This window comes from Microtus oregoni, unplaced genomic scaffold, assembly GCF_018167655.1.
Source record: "Microtus oregoni isolate MIOR12 unplaced genomic scaffold, Mior012 000037F_ref0000500, whole genome shotgun sequence".
Taxonomy (NCBI): domain Eukaryota; kingdom Metazoa; phylum Chordata; class Mammalia; order Rodentia; family Cricetidae; genus Microtus; species Microtus oregoni.
This window is the reverse complement of record NW_024543096.1, coordinates 23,342,005-23,360,511: the sequence shown is the minus strand read 5'-3', so window position 1 is coordinate 23,360,511 and position 18,507 is coordinate 23,342,005. Positions and strand designations below refer to the sequence as shown.

The 18,507-nt window shown below is 47.3% G+C and overlaps 1 protein-coding gene across 1 annotated transcript in view; it reads right to left on the bottom strand.

The window, feature by feature from the left end:
• Window positions 1–18,507, bottom strand: part of Myo3b (myosin IIIB) — a 288,989-nt gene that overhangs the window by 67,035 nt on the left and 203,447 nt on the right. The window contains exon 28 of the mRNA XM_041631591.1: window positions 9,937–10,045. Coding sequence (XP_041487525.1) covers window positions 9,937–10,045 — 109 coding nt within the window. The remainder of the gene's footprint in view (window positions 1–9,936; window positions 10,046–18,507) is intronic.

The following is an 18,507-nucleotide window of genomic DNA, read 5'->3' as shown; positions in this document are numbered from 1 at the left end:
TCCATTCGTCCATCCACCATCCCATAAACACCTTTCAATTAGTCTTCCACCGTTCTAGGCCCTGAGGATAAAGCCTTGAACAAGGGGCCTGAGATTCCTCTGCTGGGAACCCAATTCCCAACAGAGGCGGTGGCAGTTGAAACAAATAAAAACTACAGAATGCTAAATAAAAGTCAGAGCCCATGGAGAAAGTAAAAGCAGAGGAAGGGGCCGGAAAGTATTGGAGGAGAGGCTGTGAGTAGCTTAAGTGGCTACAGAAAGTGACAGCTGAGTCAAGACCTTGGTAAACAAGCAGGAATGGGGAGCTTTGAATGTGTTTTCCAAGATGGCGAAAGGGTGGGAAATGCTGTTCTATGGCAGCCAGGACCAGAGGAGTGTGCGAGGACTTGGTCAGGGCGCGGGGCCACACTTTGGGATGCCTCCGTATGCTACGCACATGGTTCAGAATTAGCTCCACACTACTCGGGCTCCAGTTGCCAGATAAAACACAGATTAGATATCCAGTTGAATGTGAATTTCATGTAAGTGATGACTAATTCTTTAAGCATTTTCAGATACTTCTAGTAACATGCTTATATGGAAGAGGGATTTGTCTCTTTCACAGACGTCAACTGGAAAGGGGCAGCCCGTGCTTCCATTTGCCCAAGTGAGATCAACGCCTCCCTTTCTTCATCAATACACTGTAAATTAAAACCCTTGCTGGGCTGGGAGAAAATGATCACACCTGTGTTTTTTAGGAAAAAAGAAGAAAAGACTACTGGTTCTTACAAGAATGAAATAAGATGTGCAGATCCAGAAGTCAGAAACAAAGCAGAGTCTTTCAGTGAAGTTTTATATTTCCCGCTTAAGATGGACCCTTTACTTCTGAGCGAGAAGTCCCTGGATGCAGACATGCAAAGGGGAGGCGATGACAAGGCCTCTAAGCAGCTTCTTCTGTGTCACCTCTGCTTCTCCCCTGAGTAGGTTCATCTTCCAAAGGAGTTCACTATGTCGTCCAGCTGGGTCTTGAACTCAGAGGCCCAGGAAACAGTCCTGCCTCCACTTCTTGAGTAGCTGGGACCACAGCCACTTGAGGAGTGGGCCTTGGAGTCGCTTATAGGTGGACCTATGTTGAGTCGTAGATTTAGCTCTTTAAAAACTGAATTAGCACCAAGCTTGGTGGCGCACGCCTTTCCTTCCAGCACTCGGGAGGCGTAGACAAGCAGATCTCTGTGAGTTCGAAGCTCGCCTGGTCTACATAGTTTCAGGCTAGTCAGGGCTACCTAGAAAGATTCCGTCTTTAAACAAACAAAGAAGCAAGGACACTAGACACTGAAACTTAGATATTCTACTACAGTTTGGCAAGAGCGATGGAGATCATATGCATTCAAAGAGAATGAGGCTGGTGAGTTTGAGAGATGAAGGGGACCTGACTTGGGTTTTAATTGCAACTTCTTGCTTTGGCTACGTTTCAAACTTCTACAAGAGAGGCAAGGAGAGCAGGCCGTGGCCAGGCACCTCTTTGCTTTGTCACCGACAGACAGGAGCACTGACAGACACAAACACATGGACTTTTTCTGGACCTTTGGAGAAACCCCACACGCCTTTATCTCTTACCTATTGGTCTGTTTCTCTAAAGGAGGGTGCGCTCTTACCAGAATGTGGTGACTGACACCAGAGAATTGATATTATTATCGAGATGCTGTGACCCACTCCATAGTGTTCTGAATTTGCCAAATATCCCAGTGACAACTTTTGTAGCAGAGGAAACCCTGGCATCACCTCCAGTTATGTCTCCTTCCATCTGAGTGGGCCCTCAGCCCCCTCTCTGCTCTGTTGCGGAGCCTATTGGCCAGTTACCTTCCAACAGACTCCTCTGTCGGGGTCTGTCTGCCGTTTCCTTGGAATTAAATCCAGGTCATGCTCGTTTGGCAGGAAATGCACAGACAAGACGCTCTTCTCAGGAAGCCCGTGCGGTCTGGTGGCTCCATCACTGTGATGCTGTCATTTGGTCAAAGTGGCTTCTGCAGGGTTCCTCTGTGTCTTTTAACTGCTTTCTTATGGGATTTACTCCGACATTGGGACAATAGCTTGCTATTCCCTAGTCTTTCGCCTGCTGTTTTTTAGCACCCATTCATGATTCTTGCGTAGAGCAATGATGGCTTTGGTGCTTGGAAATGTCCATTTTTCAGTCATCAAATTTACGTTTATTATTTCACATTTTAATTACAATGTGAGCTTCCTTACACCTTCCCTATCTTCTTTTCCTCCTATTAACGTAGACTCCTGAATTCTTTTTACTCAGTGGGCTTATATCCTTTTTTCAGCATTCTTTACTTTGATACTCAAACTGTCCTGAATTTAGCTCTGGTTTAATATTAAAGGTTTTGGAGTAACCAACTCTGAAGTATAATAATAACAAGGCTTCTATAAAGGAAGAATTGCGCTGCCAAGATAACACTGGCTGTTCCTAGGCATGGGGAACTTCATGTGTCAGATGAGGCATCGCGTGCTTGGTGTGTGATATCTCACTGATCTTTCATGACCTGGTGCGGGAGCAGTTGTGTCAATTGCTCTTAACTATGGAGAAACTGAGGCTCTGAGAAAATGAGTGGGTTCAGGAAGGTTTGATCATCCATCAGAAGGTTGTGGGGTGGCCTCTGGGACTTCAGTCCGTAGCAACCCCTCCAGTGTGTGTGAAAACCCCTGGAAAGGACAAGACTTTGCAAGCAGGAGTGCACTGTCCAGCGGGCAGCTCGCCCACTGAGCAATCTGACCTTTCTACGCACTTGCAAACATGGCGGTGTTTGGAAGATGTCTCCAAGTCCATATCCTACCCCGCTTCGTGGGGGTCAGCTCACCCTGGCCAGAACTCAGTGAGGGAAGCATGGAGAAGGGAATGGCCCTTGTCACTTCAGAAATCACAGATCCAGAGAGGCATGGCTTGGCCATGTTTCTCTTGGAAGCATGCTCAGCCCCTCTAGATGCACAAAAGCCACGTCTGGGCTTTCTCGGACCTGACAGACTAGCAGAACGGGATTCTGCAGATGCACAGTAGCTCTTTAGCTCTTCATATCCCAGGTGAAGACCAGACCTCAGCTCCCTGGGGCTCCCTGGGAGCTCCCTGTGTGCTGGCCCACTAGATCTTCCTGCAATACCATCTCCACCATCGCCACACTTAACACAAATCGCAGATTCTGCAAGTATGGGCTTAGGAGAAGGAGGCTGCTTCACGGCGGTGAAAAATAATGTCAACAGCTTCCCTGCCTTGAAGCGAAAGCACAGTTGGCACAGACAGGAGCAGCTCTGCCCTCCCAGGAGGAACAAACTAAAAATAAAGGGCACCAAGGTGCTTCCTGCCAGTCAGCAAATCCAAGAGACAAAGACGATACCTCAACCTGGCACTGGGTAGTGCAGGCCAGCTCGGCTCCCTCCACCGGAGAGCAGCCATGTGGTTCGCCGAGTCAACAGCTGCCAGGCAGAAGCCCTCAGATTAACCCATAGGTGGTGTTGAACCACTTCCCATTAAGATATTTGCAAAGCAAACAAAAATGATAGCCCCACTCTGAGCCTGGGAGCTGGCCAAGAGGCTGGCTGTGCTTGTTGACACAAAGGGCCCTCTGGGGAGGGGCAGGCAGGAAGGCTACTCCTGCCCACATCCAGACTGTGTTGATCTTGGCCACTAGAATGGTCCTATCAGGGGCTGTTTATTATCTAACTTCCCGATCGCAACCTCACACAATCTCTGTTTCTCCAAAGTTCTCCATCATACTCTTCCCCAAGAGAACAAACGCAGGCCTCTCTTGGATCTCCTGACCCAGGAGACAAGTCAGAGCAGTACCTGAGATGCGTGCAGAGAGGCTGCGACAGCATTGCCCTTAGCATTGCAGGGCCAACGCTTGCTTAGGACAATGCAGACAGAAAATATCTTGATAGATCTGTGTTCTCACAGGTAAGAGCCAGGGGCCGCGAGTCACAAAACCAATTTGGGACTAAATACTAATAGGTATTTTTTTTTCCTTCTCACTAAACATGAAAAATGAAATAAAATTAGGAAACGTGCAAAGTTCATGTATTTATTTTAGCCTGGAAGACGATGACCTCGGCATTTTTAAATATTTGTGGTAGTATACCCACACACGAAGTTGATTTTTATATGAAGGGAAAAATATTTCTTATAACACCTCTTCCTTGAGTATCTTTTCTTAAATTCTTCAAAATGGACCTGGCATGTGTTTTTGGCAGAGCATCACCCCCAGGCCGCATATGGTGAGGGTCTCACGGCAGACAACAGATCGAAGCACTGAACCACCAGACTTGTGCACACTCCCGGGTCGCTGAGGGAGGAGCAAGGGTTGAGAAGCAGCCAGAACCAACTACATGTTGTCATTATTTGAAATTGCTTTTTAGAGTAGGAAGGAGACTTTAGAGATGCTGGCGTTAGTTATGGGAGGAGAGAGAGAGAAAGAAAGAGAGAAGTGGGGGAAGGCTGAGGAAATAGATTTTTTTTTTTTTTGAAAAGTAGGGTTCTTTTCAGACTGAAAATCATTTGTATACAAAAAGAGCACTATCTTTCTCTTACTGTGCAAACCTAAAAAACTTTTTGTTGTTGCTGTTTTAGAATCTGGCTCCGTCATTCAGTTTTAGATGCTGTTTATCCAAACAGAAGTTGAATGTGGCTTTATAGACATGCAAGTTTTCTCAGGAGACAGTGACTCCAACCTTGTGACCAACTTTGCTGATGGGAAGCAGAAGCATGGCTGATAAAAACTCAGGGACAGATATTGGGTATATGCCCAAAGTTGGTAATCTTGCCTCCAGGAGACCTCAGAATGAGACTGTGTCTGTGAGCTGTCTCCTCCCATCTTATATTCCTCTCTAGCACTGGGATTAAAGGCATGCATCGCCCTGTTTCTATGGCAAACTAGTGTGGCTACCAGGATTTAAGGTGTGTGTTACCACTGCCTGGTCTGCAACTCTGGCCAGTGGAACTGTTTTACTCTCTGATCTTCAGGCAAGCTTTAGTTATTAAAATACCATTGAAATGCCACTACAGGAAGTGCATTAACCTAACCACAAATCTTCTGCCCACGTCCATCAGTCGCCTCTGGGAAGGCCTGATGAGGCAGGATTATGACTGCAGTATATACCAAGAGGGTCGGAACACTGGAAACTGGTTCTTTGCACACAGGCCATCGTGTTGGAGGCACTGAGGACAAAGCCCTGACTCTCATGGCGGGGAGGGGTGGGGATCAGCTCAGAAAGGCCCAGGGTCCTGTCTAACAGGCACCCCGATTTCCTCCCTGCAGAAGTTCCTATGTGCTAATTTCTAGCGACTGACTTTAGCTTGAGAAATGATCTTAGACAGCCGCCCGCTCACAGCTGAACTTCTGGGAGAAACACAGCTAACAACGAACTAAGGACCTTTCTAAATCTGGGTTTGTTTTTGAGTTTGGAGGGGAGAGCTCAGAAAAACTTATTTCCTTAGTACTGACGGCTTTTGAAGAAAGTCAGCGCATTTTGTGTGAAAGGTTAACCAGCATGCTGAAGTTAAACCTTAGAGAACTAGGAACCCCGAAAACATTGTCCCTCATAAACTATTTCTTGTCTGTTATGGCCTAAGAGTCCACGTCCTAGGTTCCGTGAGTGATGCAGAAATGAGTGTCAGTTTCAGCTCTAGTGTTGACTGTCTCTCGCGGGATAAAGAGATCACAACTAATATTTTGCTTATCTATGGCAGGCCGGATAGTCCTGTGCATGTCTATTACCACACCAGCCATAAGGGAAAGGTGAAATTATTAGAAGCATACTTTTCTAAGGTCATGGAGCTAGCTGGACACGGACCTGGACAGAGACACTTTAGCTCCAGAGCTGGTAGCCTGAATTGTCTCCTCTATCAGGCAGAGGCCCCAGGACGCAGAGGGCAACATTCCAATGCAGAGGTTGGCATAGCTAAGCAAGGATGAGCAGACCAGCAGGCAGGGAGCCACCGAAGACAGCATCGACTCTATACCAACACATCACCACCAGATACTCCAAGTCTAAAAAACTATTTGAAATCTGGGTTGTTGCATGAAATATTTCTATTTTTGTATGTTAGAAAACTAACCAAAAACGGAAAAGTATTGTACGGGGGAAAATGTCTGGCCACCATATCCTAGTCAAGGGCTTGGTTGTATCTTTTGGTCAACAGAGTGATACCCCTTTGGCTGTCACTGTTGTGAGGTCTCCCAAGTCGAGGGCCCCCGTGTCTTTGCCTATAATAGTTATATTTGCTCCACTCCCGCTCAATCTTGTTTTTTTTCCCCACTGGACCCTTCACTGTCCCCCAGAGTAGTGCCCGCACACCCTGGGGCTGCACCACAGCCTGGTCCTTCTGCCTGGAGCAGTCTTCTGCTCGCGTCTGCTCTAGGCCCTAGAGGAGGTGCCACTGGATTGAGACTTTGAAATTTGGCGAAACAACAACAGGTAAAGAAAAGCCAGGCAGGGTAATCCTATCCCGAAGAATCGGTAGGAAGAGATGCACAGATTTGGGAAAGTAAAAAACATGTTGAAAACCTCCCAAATATGTGCAAAGGGCCTCTGGCCCTTGGAATCTGTTACTATAAAGAGATTGCTGACATTCTCGACATACACAAATCTTCAAAAAGGGTCCTCTGCAGAAGGATTGCTGATGATTTAGGGTTTGTTGAAATAGTTCAGATAAATATTTATGTACAGCCATAAGCTAATCCACAAGGAAAAATATAACGGGAAACATATTTTTTCCTTGAAGCCCTTTCAGCTGGTGATAAGATTCCTAGCTTCAAAGGGTTGGGAAATAAATGTGACCAATTAAAGTTTAACCATCTTGGGGGTTTAAGAAGACTCTTAACAGTCAGTGAAGTTCAGAAGGTTATATGTGGGCATGTATGCTAGCCACATCCTGGCCCCATGGCCAAGGGTAAGTCCAGGGCCTGAAGTCAACCTGGGATTTACCCCTGAGTTCAGAAACAGAAACACAAATGAAGTTTGGCATTCCAGTCAAAGTAGAGAGTAAACATCTGTCAAAGATCCTATAGTTTTGGAAATCTTGGTGTTTATTTTGGAGTATAATCCCAGTGCTGGCCCTTCCTACATCAGCTTTAAATGCTAATATTACCATGATTGATACTATTTCTATTACCACGATCAACAACCCGGCAACCTTCCTTGTTGTGTCTAGCACTGTACCTGCTCCTTCACAGAGATCTTTCTTTGTCTAGCCGGCCCAGCTGCCTCTCCTTCTGCAGTCTCAGTTCAGAGAAAGGGAGGATAGTAAAGCGTGGCGTGGCAGAAGTAAGATTTGAACCCAAGACTGCTACCAAAGCTCATTCTTTTTCTACCCAAATAGAGTCATATGTAGATAGGGCCCACCATATCATAAGAATCTCCTAAGACGACTATTGCTTACTCCCTTCTCGCCATGCCGCCATTTTCCCTCTTGCTCCATTGCCTCTAACAGGTGGATGTACCACCTGAGAAATCTAATGGGGGATTTATTGTCATTAGTCCCCTGAGTGCTGCCATGAATTCCCACAAAGGACTCAATACACAGAGTATTTGTCAAGCACTGTGGCAATCTGTATTTCACAGGCCACATGGAAATCTGGCCCACAGTTGGCCCTGCTGACTGGGAGGTTGCTTCTGAGGTCAGGCCAGTTGGCTTGCAGCCCCAGAGCTACAAGGGACACACAGAAGAAACACGTGCCTGTCTTTCCCTCTTGTGAGGAGCCAACTCTCCCCAAGCTGCCTGAATCACGAGGGTTACAGTCACTGAGGTGTCCACAGTGAGGCAGCTCCTCTGGCGTGTGTTGCAGCTGCTATGCAGAACCATCCGCATCCTCCCTCCCCATCAGTGCCCTTGTCTCCTTCCTGGAGTCCCTCCTATATAACAGGCTGGCTGCAGTGGGAAATGGAACCCAGAAAGCCTCAGGGCTTTGCTACAAGCAGGTCAGATTAAAGCAAGGAGCACCCTCCAGCATTGCTATGGAGGGTCCCATCATCTGAGACATCATCATCTGTCCCATCATCTACAACCCAGAAACGCCAGTCTTTTCATTTTGTCATTCACAGTACACCGTCACCGGTTCACACAGAAATCAGAGCTGAGCTACAATGCTGTACCTCCTGACTCCCACTCTCGGGCCCAGTCTGGTTTCTCTCCTGCTAAACTGACCCACTTCATCACACAGAGGGGGGACCACCTTTCCCGCAAGGCTGTAGATGAGGAACTGGGTGCTGGAATGTTCTCCACCAATCTAAGAGTGACGGCTTCATGCTAATCATGACGTATTCCTTAGCTGACTGTGATTTGAGATTTAAGCCATGACTAGTAAAGACACAATATGGATAGAACAACAACAATAACAACAACTCCCTGGAGTAATCATTTGGCATCTGGAGCCTAGGGAAGCAGTAGGATTTACTGGCTCAAAGTGTGGATGCTGGCGTAGATGGCCTCTTTCAAGTCCTGACTCTGTTATAAGTGACACAAGCAGTAATTTATAATCTCTCAATGTTAGAAGATGCTAGAGTATGTGGCTCTACTCTGCTTGAGCAGCTTCCTGTCTATAAAATGGTTCATCAGGAAGGTGGTAATGGTAAACAGATGGTAGCTGGTGTTGCTCCTGGAGACAGTGGTTCTAGACTCAGAGTCCAGTCTGCCCCTTAGTGCAGCATGGCACCGCCTGAGGCACACCTGCTGATGGAGGGCAGGCAGCCCGCAGGAAATCTGAGAAAGCCAACCGAGAACTTTCCTTTTCCCCTTCTTTTCATTAACTAATCACTTCTGTTTAATTTTCAGAGAGCCAGGGATCGAACCCAGATGTCACGTAGACTAACACAGCACGCTTGCACATCTGCGGCACTGATGTCTGAGTCAGTCAATCACTGATGTCTCATTGACAGCTGTCACCAGACTCAGCTTCCCCAACTGGAACGGAGGGGTAGTGCCTGCAGATGACTGGTGTATGGGCTATATGAGATGCCCATGGAAAGAGACCGACCCCGTGCTGAGCATGGGGGGACTGGAGAGAGACCCTTCACACGTCCCTGCCGTCCCCATCCTCCACGCGACTTCCGTCATGTCTGACTCTTCCTGCAGACCCCCCTGGCTCTCTCTGTCCTTTCCCCATGGAATGGAACTGTGTGCTGTGTGCCAGCTTCTTCTGTGGCCTGAACACTTCAGTTTGTTTTATCAGGTTTGTTTTTGTTTTTTGTTGGTTTTTTTTTTTTTTTTTTTTTTTTTTTTTTTTTTTTTAGCACTAACTTCATTCTAGTTGGAGGTTAGAGAGATGACTCAGCAGTTAAAAGCACTGGCTGCTCTTCCAGAGGACCTGGGTTCAGTTCTCAGCACCCACATGGTAGCTGATAACTATCTGTGACTGTAGCCCTGGGGGATCTAATGCCCTCTTCTGGCCTCCAGGGGCACTGCATACAGATTGTGCACAAATACATACAGGTGAAACACCAACCCACATAAATATAATTAAATTCTTTTTTTTTTTTAAATCAAGATTGAATTCAGGTGGTCCTTATGAAATGAAGACTTCTTTCTATAGAATGACGGCTTATCACTTTGGAGGTTCTAAAGGAAACATGTTTGGGCTCCTCTTCCCAATTTACCGTATTAACAAGATGGTAGGAATTGCTGTATGGTTCATGAAGCACCTGGGTTTACAAGAGAACTCAAATGAGTAAGACTCACCTATCTGGACTAAGGATGTCAATTGGTACAGCGCTTACCTGATATGCATGAAACTCTGGATTTTACCCCTGGCACTGTATAAGCCAGACGTAGGTGGTGCATGCTTATAATCCCTGTACTTATGGGAGAAAGTCAGGAGGGTCAGAAGTTCAAGGCCATCCTTGCCTATATACTGAATTCGAGGTCAGTCTGGGCCACACCAGACACTATAAGCAAGACAGCTAACTTACCAATCTGTGGCAGCATTAGCAGAGGAGTCACTTGAAGTTTCTTCGTGGCCGTTGTTTGATTCTGCTTCTGAATCTGGACAGCTTCTCTTCTCAGGAGAGGTCTGGAGAACTGAAAGAAAACCAACATGGAGCACTCAGAGGTCAAAGGGCAAGGCCAGAAGCTGGCAGGGCTGAGTTCTGTTGCCTGCCTGTGTTCGGCAGCTCCTTTCTTCCAGTCCTGAGCCCTACCCCTGAACATCTGCAGACTTCTAGGGCATGCCACTAAAACAGGCATGTTCTGGGACTCGAACCCCACATTAAGAACCAGCCCCCAGATCAGATAGAATAGCTCATAGGAAGACAAGCTACTCCTCTCTGGTATCAGCTATCTACAGTGGGTAGAATCCAGGCTCCACAAGAGGTAGGTTCCAGCAGAAGCAGCCTGTAAGAGCTGAAGAACACAGTGAGAGACGTAGCTGAGCGACTCCTGGTTCTGGCTGTCAGAATATGGGTAAAACTAGCTGTAAAGACTCAACCATTCCAGAGGTGGCCCATTTCCACATTGTTCTGCAAGGCAGTTACCCGATGAGTCTCCTCAGATAGGAAACAAATACAGTTATTCCTTCCCGTGACAGTGGCACCCGCGACTAATTAGTCATGGCTCTGTTTTCCGCTGAACTCACTCCCGCATCAAGTTTCATGTTCTCAGAGTATGGGTCCCCAACCAGCGGCACAGCACCACCAGGAAGTTTTGAGGACTATATGGACCGGTGGAGCTGCTTTCCTCAGGCTCTCCATAGGTCCCTGATCCCTGTTGAGGTGTGATGCCATGCTTCCCGGTCAATGATAATTATCACTGGAATTGCATTAGAATCACACAGGGAGATTTTAAGCAGTCCCAATTCCACCCTCAAAAGATCCTACAACTAGACTTAGGTTGGGACTGGCATCGATTATTAAGAGATTCCCAGAGAGCTTTAATACAGGGCCAGGGCTGAAAACCACTGTTCCTACTGGTTTCTGTCCATCAACCAGGGAAGTGAAGCAAACCCACACCAACTTGCCATTCTCACTCAGACAATCTAGAAACAACCAACACAACCCAAAATATACCCAACAAAGGTAACCTATAAATGTGGCCATTGCAGTATATTAAGGCACACACCTAAGTTACAGACTGTTATGATACCAGGTGTGATGCCACACGCCGTTAATCCCAGCACTCGGGAGGCAGAGGCAGGCGGATCTCTGTGAGTTCGCAGCCAGCCTGGTCTACAGAGTGATCTGGATAGCCAGAGCTGTTACACAGAGAAACCCTTTCTCAATATATATATACATATATATGTGATTGTTATGATGATAAGACACAACATGATAAAATAAAGAAGAAAAAAGGAAGAAAGAAAGAAAGAAAGAAAGAAAGAAAGAAAGAGTCCAATGCTTTCCTCGCGTATGCTGGGGGGAAACTATGCTCTCAGTTTAGATTGCTAGCTTGCTTCCTTCAAAATAAATATCTGTGTGCAGAAAAAAATGTAATTCTTTGAGTTGTTTATTGTGGATAAAACCATCTGTTGCCCTTATTATTGTTATTATACAAATGCCAAAAGGACAAAGAGAAAAAATTTAATGGAACATTATTACATTTTTATTATGACACAAGAAGCATTATAACCAGTGGAAATGAGATGAAAGAAAAACAAAGAAAGCATGCAGAAGTGAAGAGCTATAGCTTGAAACCCATTGGCCAGCTTCTGGCCTTGCCACCTGCATTCTCCTGATTCAAGATTGTTTGGCTCACACTCACTTGTTATGCGGGGATAAGCTCCATAACAGCAAAACTTGACATGAAAAACATAAGAGCTTGTTCCTGGGCACAAACCAATGTCTGTTCTTCATTCTGAAGGAAAATTGCCTTAGCTGGGCTGAGGATGTGGCTCAGTGGTTGGAGTGATTTCCTGGCAAGCAGGAAGCTCCAGGTTTGAACTTCAACAACACAAGCAAGAGTGAGCATGGAGGCCCATACCTGTGACCCCAATACTCAGGAGAGACAAACAGGAGGGTGGAGGGTCAGAAGTTCGAAGCTTTTTTTTTTCAGCTACATGGTTGAATTCTTAGTTAGCCTGAACTACATGAGATCCTGTCTCACACACATACAACATGATAGGAAAGAAAGGGAGGGAGGGAGAGAGAGTCAAAGGAAGGCAGAGAAGGAGGGAGGGGAGAAAAATCTCCAAAAGTGAACTTTTACCTTGTTTTGGGACCCAATTCAAGAGCACCAAGAGCTAGCTACACAGTACTGCGTGTGTGGAGAGCTGGGATTGCTGGCTAGCATCTCTATATATTTTGAAACCTTAATTTTAAAAAGGAACAACGACAGTTTAATAGCAGTCCCCAAAGGCAAACATCACAAAGAAAGATCATGAAGGTAGCGAGACCCGCGACCGACCACTGCCAGAAACAGCAGTCATGGCTTCCCCAGGAGCTCAGCACATGCCCAGTTATGCTCCTGCTTTCTGATAGAAACTCACAGAATTTCTCTTCGCGTAATTGAAGGGAAAACTCATTCTATATGTCTCATTCATTTACACTTCACTCATCAAAAATATTGATTCTGAGAGCTATTTGAAGTATAAAAACCAAACAGCAAACCTAGAAAATATTCCTAGTAAAGCTTAGATGAAGTCTGCACCTCCATCCCCAGCATGGCCTACAGAACAGGAGAGGGATGGGTCCATCTCAGGAGATGAGGAAGTCAAGAGGATCAATCCCTTGAGTTCAAAGCAGGACCCCAAGTTATTAAGAATTGAAGGGCATCCTGGTGCAAGCGTGGATCACCTGGAAGCTCTCTGGCATGCGGATCCTCAAAAGAAAAGGGAAGCAGGGTGGAGGGAGGGAGAGACGGAGGAGGAGGAGGAGGAGGAGGAAGAGGAGGAGGAGGGGGAAGAGGAGGAGGCGGAGAGAGAGAGAGAGAGAGAGAGAGAGAGAGAGAGAGAGAGAGAGAAACAAGGTCACCTGTTTTAGGTGAACAAATTACGCTAAAAAAAATTAGATCAGTGACATCATGGGAAATCAAGTTATGAATGTGAGCAACAGCAATGGTCCCCAAAGGTGAGCTGGGGACAGTGTACAGAGGGTGGCAGAGGCATCTCCAGGCCTGGGTCACCTGAGTCTTTCTGGCTTAGCGAAGTGAGGCAGAACGTCCTGAATCAGACCGCACCCTGTGAGCTCTGCGTATTTGCCAGCAACACCAAAGTGAGTGTCTATTAGATTACCTTGAAATAAAACGGGAAGGCATTTCAGTGTTCAGGGATTAAAGCAGGGTATTTGTGTTGGCTGGTTTTAAATGTCAACTTGATGCAACGTAGAGTCTCTTGGGAAGACTGTCTCGGGGAGGGGCTGTCTAGACCAGGTGTCCTGTGCGCATGTCTGTGAGATTGTCTTGATTAAGCAGTGTGAGAAGAGCCAGCCTGAGAGTGGGGAGCGCTGTGCCTCAGTTCTGAGCCCTGGACCATCTGGAGTAGCAGAGGCGCACCAAGCCCACGCATGCGCATTCATTCTGTCTCTGCCTTTGGTGATGGATGCAATGTGACCAGCTGTTTCCAGCTCCCGCCGACGTGAAGGACTGCCACCTGGAAATGTGACCTAAAATAAACCTGTCCTCTCTGAGGTTGCTTTTGGTCACGGTGTTTTATCACAGCAACTGAAACAAAGCTAGGGCAGCGCTGCACACCCGGACAGCTTCCAGACCCGGAGACGCAGATGTGTGAGGGGTGAGCAGAGAAGCTATTGAGTGATGGTGCCTGTTGCCATGGTCAGAGAGTGCATTCCTCTTAAAGACAAAACTACGGCACATGTTCAAAAGCACTACAAGAGAGGCACGGGCCGTTGTGTGCCAGCAAATGTATGACACACACACACACACATGCATATACACACGGGGCAGAGGGCACACGGGGGGAGGGGTGGGGTTTCCCCTCATAGTTTCCAGTAAAAGCCACCTTGTGACACCTTGGTTTTGAACTTCTAACCACTGGAGCTGTGAGAGAATACATTGTTTTGTCACCTTAGGCCACCAGATTTGTGATAATCTGCTCTGGCTGCCACAGGAAGCTAATACCCGGGCTGAAGAGTTAAACTTATTCCCTGTCAGCTTCTCAAAAGGGGTTTGGTGACAGGTGGTAATTCTGAAATTACCAGAAAAAAAGAGAACGGGCATAAACGACCTCTTGTCTTGGTGGGGACAGTTGGTAGGGGCTAGAAATGAGGACGAAGAGATAAGGGCATAAACAAGGACATTCTTATTTAACAAACATTGTTGTGGCCCCGACACTATATTTTACCTCATTTAATCTGCTTGGTTATCCTGACTAGAAACCAATATTATTCCCACGTTACAGCTGATGAATTTGAGGTAAAGGGACATTAAATTACTTATCTAGGGGCCAGGGAGATGCCTCTATGGGTACAGGCACCTATCCCCAAGCCTGACAACCAGAGTTCCATCCTCAGCATCCACATGACTCCACAAACTGTCCTCTGACCTCTACATGAGCTGTGGCATGCTGTGAACACACACGTGTAAGGAAATACATGTGACTTTAAAAATGACTTGTCCGGCATCGGGTAGCAGAGCCAGGGTTGGAACTGAAATCATTTGGCCCTAAGTCTGAATTCTTTAATTCCCTCCTTATTTAGACACAAGAACAATAAATAATCTTGCCCATCTCTCTCCCTTACATATGGACACAAGAATCCAGACTGGCTCCTGTTCTTTCTTGTTCCCGGGGTTTAATGGTCCCAAGTCAGTCACTGAGAGCGGAGTCTAGACTGGTGTTTGGGGACCCACCCAGAGGATAATCCCCATCATTGTCTCAGTTGGCAGCAATGGAATTCTAGCAGGCTTCTTGGAGGGTGATCTAGGCTAGCTAAACTCCTGCTCTCCTAAGAGCTTGGGCAAAGGTTGTCACGGCACCTGGCGGAGAAGGCCATACATACAAGGCACAAGAGCCAGGCCACCCCTCCTGAAGGTGCACTGGCAGGCTGCACAGGGAGCCAGAACGCTTTCCTCCAGTGTCAGCTGGTCAGCAGCTGCCTTGTGGGAGGCCCCACAGGCGACTGTCACCTTACCTTCCAGAAGAGGCCCTCACAGAGACACTCTTCCCCCACCCCCACTCCACATTAAAACTCCTAGCCTTCAGCTTCAGCACACAAAATAAGTGCAGTCATTTCAGGCCTAGAAAAGCGGTCCCTACTTTGATTCTGCGGCCCTTAGTGCTGACCATTACCCCAGCTAAACTTTTAGGCTCAGAGAAAGTCCTACCTGGTAACCGCTTTACCGGCACCGGAAGTTTAAATGGAAGTTTTCTCATATTCTAGAAATTCAAACATCGTCATCTAAAGAAGGCCCCTTCCCTCTCTGCATGGTGGGAAGGTCATTCCATTCTCTTCCTTCTCCAGCAGTTGGATTTATTTCTTGTAATTTATTCCCTGTGTGCTTCTTAAAGTGGGGAGGGGTTGGTGGCTTCCAGAAGTGTGGCCTTCACGTGGCTGTGCTTGCTGGCCAGTTTAGTGACCCTCTTAAACTCACAACAGAGGTGTCTGTTGTTATCCGTGTGATAGGAAAAGAACATGTTTATGCTGCTAACAATCAAACCCAGAGCCTTGCACATGCTAAGCACACGCTCCACCACTGAGCTACGGTCCCAGAGCGTCTCACAGGCTTCTCTGTATTGTTTTCATGACAGTCATCAAAATGTTCTACCCCGATGGGGTGTTGAGAACATGGGGGGAAGAACAGCAGGCCAGGAACTAGGAAGTCCTGCTAACAGGGCGTCTCCCAGCAACCATGGAGGAGTGCCTGGAGTGGGGTTCCTCACAGGCTCCCACAGTGAGAGTTAAGGGAAGGCAGGCCAGGAAAGAGTTTTATATAAACCATACACATTGTTGTGCAGAAGTCTAGGATGCCAGGAACCCAATATGCTTCTTAGCTAATCAAACAGCTCCCATCTCTTGGAAATTGTCTTTTTCCTCAATGCTGGGGGTGGAACCTTGGTCCTCACACAGGCTAGGCCAGTACTGGACCCCTGAGATACAACCTCCAGCCGGATCTTTCCGGCTCAAATAGTTCTGGCTTTCTACATAGTAAAATTACGTACTTGCAATAACTTTTTCTTAAAAAGATAAAATGTCTGTAGCAGTTTTACTCATGGTCACCAAGAACTGGAAACAACCTAAATAAATGTCCTTCATCTAGTGAGTAGAAAAAAATGCATGGCCCAGTCAGACACAGGGTCCTGCTTGGTACTGGAAAAGGAGGAACTCCTGACCAACACAGCAACACAGGTGAACCTCCAAGGGAAAGATGGCGCACTATAAAGTCTGCACGTGGTGTGACTCAATGTGTAGAAAATTCTGGAAAGGGAAAAACTATAGAGACAGAAGACCCATCAGTGAGCAGGAAGATTAAAAGAGGATCCAGATGGCCAGAAGGAGCTCTCTGGAATTACCCATCCTCTCAGCTGTACAGGGATGTGCTGTCTGTGTGGTAGCTCAGTCTTATCACACTTAATTTTACTGTATTAAACTGTATCATAATAAAAACCATCAAGAGGTTGTTCAGATTAAAGGTGTGGGGAGTACTCTTTTTCTGCAGGCTAGACCTAGTTCTGGAAAGCAGGGCCCACCTTCAGCTGAGGAGGAAGGAGGAGGGGGAGATGGTTGCTGACAAGAGACTGTGTGCATCATTGACATAGCTGGTTTTGACACTAAGTACTTGGCTCGGGGTCTGTGAAATTTGCTCTGGTCGCCTATACATCTCAAGCATCACAACTTTATTGACGAGAATGGCTCCCAGCTGTCACCCTTGCCACCGCTCCTGTTCTTGGCGAGATTCAGACTTCCCGGCCACAGCAAATCAAACGAGGATCTGGCTATGGCTCGTCAAGCTGGGATTTGAACTCCTGGCCAAGTGGCCGTCACTCAGCTGTTACGCTGCCAATGGTGCATCATGGTGGGTTAAATGTGACAGGCCCACAAAGGTCTTCCAACAACTCAGACATCTGAAAGGCAACTGGCTTTCCACACCAGCCTCAACCAGTCAGGGGGATAGTTTAACTCCGGGTCTCTAGAATTTCTGGCTTTGCAGGAACCTAGAAAGAGTTACTGGTTTCCAGAACAGATTGTGAGAAGGGCCTTAAGCAGCGAGGAGGGGAAATGGTGTTAGGGCCTCAGGAGCTCTCAGTACTACTAGGCTCGAAGGCTCGAAAGCAAAGACGAAAACAAAACCACTAAAAGGCCTGTTGCATGCTATCTTTTCTCTTGTTGGATAACCCAGACACAAGTTAAGACTCAAAAAAAAAAAAAAACACATTCCTTCATAAAGATGTTATTGTAATTACATTTGTAATTTGACAGGTGCTATTTTTATCTGAAAGTAAGAAAGGCTTTCTGGAGTTCCAGCATTACTATGCTCACCTTAAAAGAGCCTCTTGAGGCTTTCCTCCCCCTGAGGAAGTTAGAAAGCTGTGGGAAGAGGGTCAGGTGATGAACAATTGCTACCTTTCCTCAGGTGAAGGGGTTGTGGGGGAGGGGTACAAGCAGGGAAACTTTGTACATACCATTGTCTTTACAGCAGCCCCTGAGAATCGGATCTTGTTAAATTTCATATCTGAGGCACAGAGGCGCAGCGGCGGCGGCGCCAGACGCACAGAGGCGCAGCGGCGGCGGCGCCAGACGCACAGAGGCGCAGCGGCGGCGGCGCCAGACGCACAGAGGCGCAGCGGCGGCGGCGCCAGACGCACAGAGGCGCAGCGGCGGCGGCGCCAGACGCACAGAGGCGCAGCGGCGGCGGCGCCAGACGCACAGAGGCGCAGCGGCGGCGGCGCCAGACGCACAGAGGCGCAGCGGCGGCGGCGCCAGACGCGGCGCAGCGGCGGCGGCGGCAGCACGGCGGCGGCGACAGACGCGGCTGAGCGGTGGCCAGACCCAAGCAGCTGGGACAGGCTGCAATAAGGAGAGCAGATCGCCCTACTACAATTGAATCAAAGAGGTAGGCCTTTGGTTGGCCAGGTCACTGGCACAAGGGGAGCCTGGTCCTGTCCTGAAGATCCTTCGGAGGGGTGAGAGGGTTCTTGGCCTGCAGCAGGAACCACAAAAGAGAGTGAGGGCATTTTGTAAGCGGAGCCCTTGGCCAGCAGGGAAACCTGATCCGGTTTCTAAAGGATCCATTGGATAGGATCAATAGGAGGAGATGGGCAGGCGCCAAGGCAAGAACTCACCCAATAATCCGAAAAACAACATGAAAACATCAGAACCCAATGATCTTACAACAGAAGTATTTGAACAACCTAACACAGAAGAAGTGGAAAAAATCGACTTTATGAAGATAATAGAGTCCCTTAAACAACATGTAAAAAATGCCCTTATAGAAATGGATGAGAAGTACAACAAAAAGTTTGAAGAAATGAGTAAATACGTACATGATACCCTGGGAAACCAAGAAAAAACCATCAAACAGGTAATGGAAACAGTTCAAGAATTGAAAACTGAAATGAAGGCAAAGAAGAAAATACAAACTGAGGACCAGCTGGATAT